Source organism: Sinocyclocheilus rhinocerous, unplaced genomic scaffold, assembly GCF_001515625.1.
Source record: "Sinocyclocheilus rhinocerous isolate Xijiao unplaced genomic scaffold, SAMN03320098_v1.1 scaffold574, whole genome shotgun sequence".
Taxonomy (NCBI): domain Eukaryota; kingdom Metazoa; phylum Chordata; class Actinopteri; order Cypriniformes; family Cyprinidae; genus Sinocyclocheilus; species Sinocyclocheilus rhinocerous.
In genome coordinates, this window is record NW_015659919.1 from 2888417 (window position 1) to 2897409 (window position 8993).

Below are 8993 nucleotides of genomic sequence, written 5' to 3' on the forward strand. Positions count from 1 at the left end.
GAGGTAATATTTTCGTTGGCAAAATTGAACAAAAACACACAATATTGTTTTTAAAATACAGCACAATAATGACTTATTTACTGAACTGTTGTATAAAATCACATTTGCGCACTGTGTGTGTGACCTTCGTGACAAAAACAGCATTCGTGTGATATTTCTCTCGCTGCTCATGAGATATTGCTTATCATATGATATAAATATGAGACAAAAACTCATACAGGGGCATTTTTGCACTAATATCTTGATTTTTTATTTTTATTTTAGGGCATAACTGCATTTAAAGAGTTGTTGCCCTGCATTATATTTGTGAACAGTCAACTGTAATGTAAGATGATGTACAGGTCTGGGGGCGGGGCCAGTGCGTTTTTTTTTTTTTTATTTAGTAACTTTAAGGAGGGTGTACTCATTTTTGCAACACAAAATTTTAACACCTTGATAAGAAAATCTTATTTTGCGGAATAATTTTGGCATTCTTTGGTAATTGATCAAGCAGGATTGTTGGAACATTACATCTCCAAAGAACCCTAACATGTCTTCTAAGTAAAGAGTAATTGCTGAATTTGCTAAGTTTTAGAAGGGGTGTACTCATTTATGCTGTGCACTGTATGTATATATATATATATATATATATATGTATGCATGTGTGTGTGTGTATATGTAAAACATTTTTATTTTAATTAATATTTAAGAAATTTGAAATCATTTGAAAATGAATAAAAAAAAAGTCAAATAAGCATATTAGAAGACAACTAAATCCTGTCCACGTTCAACTGTCACATGATCATGCACACTTCAGACAATCTCACAGCTGGATTTGACTAAGTCTGCAAGTTTTGGGAAATTAAATGTTCATTAGACAGTTCAAAGATTTGTTTAAATGAAATAAATGCGTATTTGCTGCTTGCTGACTCCTAAATGAGAAATTATTATAATGTTTGCCTTTATATTACTAATAATATAAAAGCATACATCATAATATTTTTTGTATAGCTTTTAATTCCTTTGTTTAACAGTTCTATCCGATTGTTAGACTTATATCCGTATTAGTCAGAACTGTTAAACGGTGACACAATCAAGAGGGAGAATGTAAGCGTTGCATGCTCATGCGCTGCCGTTCTCAGCGCCGTCAAAATAAAAGTCCCGCCTCGAACACATCAGCCAAACAGAAAAACTTATCGGCCAACGCAGATATATCGGTGGACCACTAGTAACAAGTCATTTACACATAACCATGCTTTATTATTATGTATTTAATAGTATTCAACCATCATAATTTCTATTGATTTTTTTCATGTCAATAACTTATCCCCAACCCCTCTTATAGCGCCTCTTCTTTTAAAACCATTTCAGGGAGAGCAGCCGTCTGCACAGCCAATCAGAGCAGAGGGGGTGGAGTCTCGCAACAAGAGGAGTCACCACATGTGTGACCTGTGCGATAAGGTGATCATTGGCGACTTGGAATGGATGGGTGAGTTTTTGCTCGGGTCAAACCAATGCATTTTCAAATGGCTTAAGAAGACAGACTTAAATATTTGAACTATCCTGTTCTCCAGCACACCAGAAGTCCAAAAACCATCTTTATCAGGTCCGCAAGAGGAGAAAAGTCGAGCAAGCCTCAGATCAGGACCCAAACCCTACCGAACATCAAAATGTCAGTGACAGGCAGGTACCTGTACTATAGCTCTGTTGGGGTCGAGCTCACAGATGGACCAAAGAAATGAAGTGCCCATAATGTATTTTTTAGATCAATATATGAAGGTACTTTCAGATTGATTGGTTTGCAGTGGGCAGCAGCGATACCGCAACTCTCCCTGTGGAGTAGCAGAATGCACTTCAGGGTCTGTGATGTTTGGACACCCGGATTTGATGGTTTTTCCCATCTGCCACAGACCAAGGGTTACGGCAAATGTCTGGATTTGGATTCTTGCACTGGACAGATGTCTTCCCCGCTGCTGTTTGTCTGAACGGTGCACTTTTTAACCACATCTAACCGCGTCCACTGCTCTTTTAAACCACACTGCGGAGAGCTGTGCTAACCTTTTTGGCTACTCTGACTGAACTCCAAATACATCACTGCTGATGTTGGATTACTGGATCACATTTTTCTCTGCTGATCAAGAATGGAAGGTTATTTTTTGATTATTAAATCTGATGCCAGACTTTAATGTATGTAATTGTCTGATCATATTGGGTTAGAATATAACTATGACTTCAAGCAGATGTGGACGTTCTTTCCTCAGGATTCCCAGTGCCTTTTTCTGTGATGACGTCCAACCAAAAACTTTTTTATACAACCAACAACCAATTTTATTCACTCTCATGCCATTCCAAAACCATTCATTCTTTCGTGGAACACAAAAGACATTTTGAAGAATGTCCACGCTGCTCATTTCCATAAAATGACTAAATGATATAATATGGCATTAGAAGACTTGACACATAAATCTTATTGGCTACTTTACAGGGTTTTTGTCCCATTAGAGCTTGCATGGAAAAGATCAGCATGAACATTCTTCAAAATATCTTCTTTTGTAACAGCATAAGCCTGAATCAATTTGACTTTATCCTTTACATTTTAAGACTCAACTGCATTTGCTTTTTGGTTGGGGTGTTTTTATTTCTTGACTTTTACAGAATGATCTGTCTATCACTGCATACATTATGTAAATGTAATTAAAGAGTTTTTAAATAATTTTTATAATGACTTATCCGAACAGATCTGTGTTTATTTTCTAATCAAATGAGTCAGAAAAACTTTTAGCATGAAGTCATCAGGGTTGCTTGGGCGATGAGCCACCAATACCTGCTCATACCGGCTCACAACTTCGTAATCCTTGGCTAAGAGCCACAAGCTACCTCATTTTTCTTTCTCCCTCTCTTTTGATCCCTGCTCCGCGTCGAAGTATGTGCTCCAGTGTGGAAATTCAGCAAGTTCCCTACATAACACTCATTAGCCTCCCTGTCCAGGCTAAATATACATCACGCATACAATAGCTGGAAGGGAGAGTGTTTACATAGTGCCTGAAAGTGGCTGTCCCACATTTAAACTGATGTGGGTCACTGATTTGAACTTTGCGGGACGGGTGCCGGTGATTCCGGTATAAGGGGTGATGGGCAGCCTCTCATTCTTGTGTGTGATTGTGAGTTTTATTTTAGCTCCGCGAGAGTCCAAGGCTTGGCGGGAAAGTCTTAGTGGGTCAGCTGAGCTTCCTCTTGACGGATAACAACTCATTTAGATCAGGGAGTTCTCAAGGATGAAAGTGAATGGAAAAAGAACAAAGGCAAAAAGCAGTCAGCTGGCATTTGTTGACCTAGCATGTTGTTTTTGAAGACCCTATGTTTATTTCAAGAAATGGTAGGGCTTAACACTGTTTTAGTAGTTTGGCCACTGCTTTTAAGAACATTTTGCATTATTTACTCCATCCTTTTGTTGTTTCGAACCCATTAGATTTTTTTCTGCGCAATGCAACAGGAGAAATTTTGAAGAAAGTGCTGGTCGCTCATTTCCATGCAGTGATGATAAATTAGAACTAAGGCTTTCAACCTTTTCATAAGGTTTTCATTTTTTTCAAGGATATTAAAATGCCAAAAAGAAGCATAAATGTGGTTGATTCAACGTTTGTGCTACAATCACTTTGTGTCTAAAACTATCGTGTAATTGCCTGAAGTTTAATTGCCTTTAAGGTGACTACCAAAGTCAAAATTTATCTTAAAGGTCCCCTGAAATGCTTAGAAACACGCAGCGTTACTCTGTGTTGACATCATTTTAACTGAAACAGGAAGACAGGGCGGGACATATCAAGCACCCCCGCCCCTTTTTAAAATAGCCAATAGCGTTCGTTTATATCACAGCTTGGGCTAGAGCCGTTCAGAGCCGTTGAGTTCCGTAAAGCCGCATTTGACAGGGTATGCCAGCCACAATCTCATCCATATTGTTATAAAATATAGCATTCTGTGTAGAATTCAAATAGCTCCGATACATTTTGTGGTCTGCGCCGACTCGCGCATGTGATCCGCTTCGTGCTATCGTGTCTCTGGACCGGAGCAGAGTGTGTGTGCGCACCGCGGTTAGCGTGACGCAGCGCGAAACCAGACTTCTTTTTTTCCTCAATGGAAAGCATATTTACACTGTTTGAATCGTTCCCTGTCCCCTATATAGTGCACTACGTGCCATTCACTGTACAGAAAATACTAATTCTGTGGACAAGTGACCGATTTCAGCCGCGGCTTCAGCGTCTATTTTATAGTGTAGGGGGCGGGCGCTTCGGATTCTAGAGAGCATTTGATTGGACAGAAATTTTGATGAGAAGCTGAAGTACGATGTGACGTCAAAAAAATCGTTGAGCCATTTTGGCGGAAGTGACGAACTGCAAGCTTTGAATGCTTATATCTTCTAAATGCGAATTTTGTCACTGTTTTGGAGCACACTGCCTTATAGATAACCTTAAGACTAACATATTGATACTAACACCCAAAAAACTTTAATTTTGATTTCATGGGGACTTTAAGTCATATGGGTTTAAAACAACATGAAACAGTAGATTTTGAGTGATCTGTTTTTAAAGATACAATTGTGAGTACAACTTCCCTACAATGCTTTCACCCTTTGTTGAACGCTTAGCTTGCTTTTGTTTTATTTAATATGCAGTTTGTTTGTTATGCAAGAACATTTGTTTACCTCACACTGGGATGATTAGCCAGTTTAGTACTGCAGTTAGAGTGATTCTGTTTCTTCCCCCTTCCCTCCCTTCCAACTGCTGATTCATTCCTTGAATAAAAGAAAGCCAGCTGATGTAATACTTAAATAGCACAAGTTAAGCCACGCTGAGAACTGGAGAATTGGGTCAAGTTTGTTTACTTAATTATCCAGTTATGTTCAGTCATGATTATAAAAGAACTGTGAAAGTGTGCTTAATCAAAGGCTCAATCCCAAATCACTTATTATTCATATTACTTACAATATATAATATCAGCCCCTTTTTGGATTACTGCATATATGCCTGCTTGCAAATATTATGTAAATATTTATTTTCGTGTAATTTTGGTTGTTGTGCATCTCATTTGTTATTACATTGTAGGAATATTTACAGCTACTTTGATCTCAGTATATCTGTATCTATATAGACCAATGAAAAGCCCACATCAGCCAAGTCACATCTGTTAGATGAGGGTTAGTTTGACCCAGATGATAACACATTGCATGTGGTACAATGGTGTACCAATTTGGATAGGATTTTTGGAACTTTTTTTTTTTCACAACCCCTTACAATACGCAAAATTATTGGTTTTCTGGTGCTATATTGGTACGCAATGTGCATGTCATTGTAGTATGTTTCAGTACTTCATATTTGAGGACATAATTTACCACATTAGTTTGGTTTACCCAACCCTTTTAAGATTTTTATTTTTTTTTAAGATAAGATGTTTTTTGAAAAGTCTCTTATGCTCACCAAGGCTGCATTTATTTGATCAAAAATACAGTAAAAAAAATAACTACAATTTAAAAATAACTTTTTAAAATATATATTTTAAAATGTAATTATTTCCTGTAATGTCAAAGCTTGAATTTTCAGCATCATTACTCCAGTCTTCAGGGTCACATGATCCTTATGAAATCATTCTAATGTGCTGACTTGCTGCTCAAGAAACACTCCTTATTATTTTCAATGTTTAAAAAACATTTTTACCCAGGATTCTTTGATGCATTTAAAGTTCAGAAGCATTTATTTAAAATAAAAATCATTTGTAACATTATAAATGTATTTACTGTCGCTTTTGGTCAATTTAATGCATCCTCGCTGAATAAAAATACAAATTTATAAAAAAAAAAAAAAAGAAAGCAAACCTTACTGACCTCGAACTTTTGAATGAGTATGTATTTGTACTTGGTGCAAGTGTGAGAATTGGGATTCAGCCTATATGTGTTTGTGCGTTGTTGAGGGAATTATCAGGATGTGTATCTGTGTGGCGTGAATGAGGGTCCCCATTCCCTTCACTGGCCCCCTATCAATGTCCGGTAACCTCCGAAACCCAACCGACATGCATGATTCGGTTTCCTTTCATTGTCTTATCTCCCTCTCTCCTTCACTTTCTCTGATATTCCCCCTCCTCTCCTCTTACCTTTCTCCTCCATTACCTGAATATCAGCTTAAATGGGGAGGTCACGTCTTCATATTCTCTCTTCCCTCTCAGCTTTTCTCGTTCTCCCTCCGTTACCTGTCTCTGTCTCTCATTTTCTCTATTGCAGTAATGATAGCGTAGAGAATGAATCATGTTGTTCTGGAGTGCAGTGGAACAGTCTGTACACCAAGGCTGCATTTTTTTGATCAAAAATACAGTAAAAAAAATAACTACAATTTAAAAATAACTTTTTAAAATATATATTTTAAAATGTAATTATTTCCTGTAATGTCAAAGCTTGAATTTTCAGCATCATTACTCCAGTCTTCAGGGTCACATGATCCTTATGAAATCATTCTAATGTGCTGACTTGCTGCTCAAGAAACACTCCTTATTATTTTCAATGTTTAAAAAACATTTTTACCCAGGATTCTTTGATGCATTTAAAGTTCAGAAGCATTTATTTAAAATAAAAATCATTTGTAACATTATAAATGTATTTACTGTCGCTTTTGGTCAATTTAATGCATCCTCGCTGAATAAAAATACAAATTTATAAAAAAAAAAAAAAAGAAAGCAAACCTTACTGACCTCGAACTTTTGAATGAGTATGTATTTGTACTTGGTGCAAGTGTGAGAATTGGGATTCAGCCTATATGTGTTTGTGCGTTGTTGAGGGAATTATCAGGATGTGTATCTGTGTGGCGTGAATGAGGGTCCCCATTCCCTTCACTGGCCCCCTATCAATGTCCGGTAACCTCCGAAACCCAACCGACATGCATGATTCGGTTTCCTTTCATTGTCTTATCTCCCTCTCTCCTTCACTTTCTCTGATATTCCCCCTCCTCTCCTCTTACCTTTCTCCTCCATTACCTGAATATCAGCTTAAATGGGGAGGTCACGTCTTCATATTCTCTCTTCCCTCTCAGCTTTTCTCGTTCTCCCTCCGTTACCTGTCTCTGTCTCTCATTTTCTCTATTGCAGTAATGATAGCGTAGAGAATGAATCATGTTGTTCTGGAGTGCAGTGGAACAGTCTGTACACCCAGTCCTTACCAGAGGTCAGCTTTGTGATGGAGTTAGTAATAGCCATGCAGCAGACTGTGCTTCAAGCTCGCCGGCTCCCCTCACTGTGGAGAATTAGAGTCAGTTAAGGTGTATATATTGCATTGCATAAACCGGAACGCTGATAACATGCCTTTTAACCTGCTGTACTGTGGCCTGACAGTGAACCGTGTCTGTTTGCATTCAGAGGCGTGGGCATTGTCAAGAATGTTTGTGTCTGTCAATCTCTACTATAATTCAGTAGGTATTAATGACAGGTGTGTGTATAGCTTTTATTGGATTAATTTCTTTATGCGAGAATACCATGGTATTACATCTGAATGATTTGATTTCTATCCAAAATTCTTTTTAAATTAGTCTGTGAACATGTGCTGTTTTCTGGTATGATTTGGTCAATATCTGTTCCAAGCGCAATGTGGAAAATTAATACCTTGGTTGGCCGTTAGAAAAACCAGGCTGTGAGTGTATTATGCTAATGATGAAATTTCTGTCACAACCACTGTTCGCATATCCTAGTATATGTATAAAATCTAGGGGTGTAACGATACACAAACATGACGGTACGTACCTAGGTTTTGACATCACTGTTTTCTTACAGTTTCGGTACAGCAGAGGGAAAAAACTAAACATAAAATTGTTTTTTTTAATTAAACCGTGGTTTACTGAACAAATTGCTCTTTATAAAAAATAAATTCAACTGTAATAAAAATTTACTTAGGGATAAAAATCTACCTCAGCTTGTGCTCTAAACTATAAGGGAGCCCTTTTACATTACTATTAGGTTACAATTAACAACAGAGCCCAAACTTAAATTCAATTACAATTTATTTTTAAATATAGTAATCAACACTCAACTTAAATAACTGTATGCAGACGTGTGAATTGCACGTAATACAGATTTTAACTTCTAAATAATAAAATTACTATTTGTAGTTGAAATATATTCATTTACACAGTGGCTGTCATAACTTGTTTCGTAATAAATTTATGTAAACATACTTTAAATAAGACATCACTAACAGGTAAAGTAAAATTTAATATAGTATAATAATAATAATAGGGTATATAGTCTAATATTTCGTGAAATGCTCTTCTCTAGACTTCATTTCTCTTGCGAACTAACGAGTTGCGGACACTGATGACTTGCCTGAGATAAATGAAATGCTATGTGACATTTTTGTTTTGACGTCTTTCCGTGGTTGAAACACTGATTGAGCAATTACACGAGACATGAGATGTTCATTCATGTTTATTTTGCATTAAAACTAGTAGTAAAGAGGAAGGGATGATCGCGCTCACTCGCTCTTTGCAGTGCCGATTTACCCGAGGTGTTTATACAACGATCTGTCTTGCCACATCAAAGGGCCTGTTTACACCTGGTCATTTCATGCATTTTCGCTGATCAGATATCTATCTGATTGGTTAAAACGTTTCCATTTACACTTGGCCACATAAATGTGTGTCGCAAAACGGATATAAATCCGATCTTCAATTCTCGCGCTATATTTAAATTTAAAGAAGTTCACGTCAACGAAATCAAAAGATAAGCGCTGCATTTTATTAATTATCAGCTCATTTCAAGATCAAAGACCTCAATAGGAGAGCGCGCGGCATCAGCACTGGAAAGATAAATTTGTTTTACTACTTTTAATGAAGATGATTGTGTGTTGACCGTCTGCGTATTACTTTGTTTCATTCGCGGCAGTTTGCGCGTCGGCTTGCTGAAGAGATACTCAGCTACTCGTCCACTGCGATGTGTGTTGCATTAGCGCAGTCATATCTGACTATAATGTCATATAGCCTATAACA

General features: G+C 37.2%; 1 protein-coding gene across 3 annotated transcripts in view; it reads left to right on the forward strand.

Moving 5' to 3' along the window:
• LOC107724344 (tRNA dimethylallyltransferase, mitochondrial-like) overlaps positions 1 to 8993 on the forward strand; it is a 43566-nt gene that overhangs the window by 27143 nt on the left and 7430 nt on the right. For 2 of the 3 annotated variants that reach the window (XM_016533234.1, XM_016533236.1), the window contains exons 9-10: positions 1351 to 1468; positions 1554 to 1662. In XM_016533234.1, the coding sequence (XP_016388720.1) occupies positions 1351 to 1468; positions 1554 to 1662 (227 nt within the window). Of the gene's footprint in view, positions 1 to 1350; positions 1469 to 1553; positions 1667 to 8993 lie in introns of all 3 variants that reach the window. The other variant, XM_016533235.1, reaches the window with a different exon arrangement.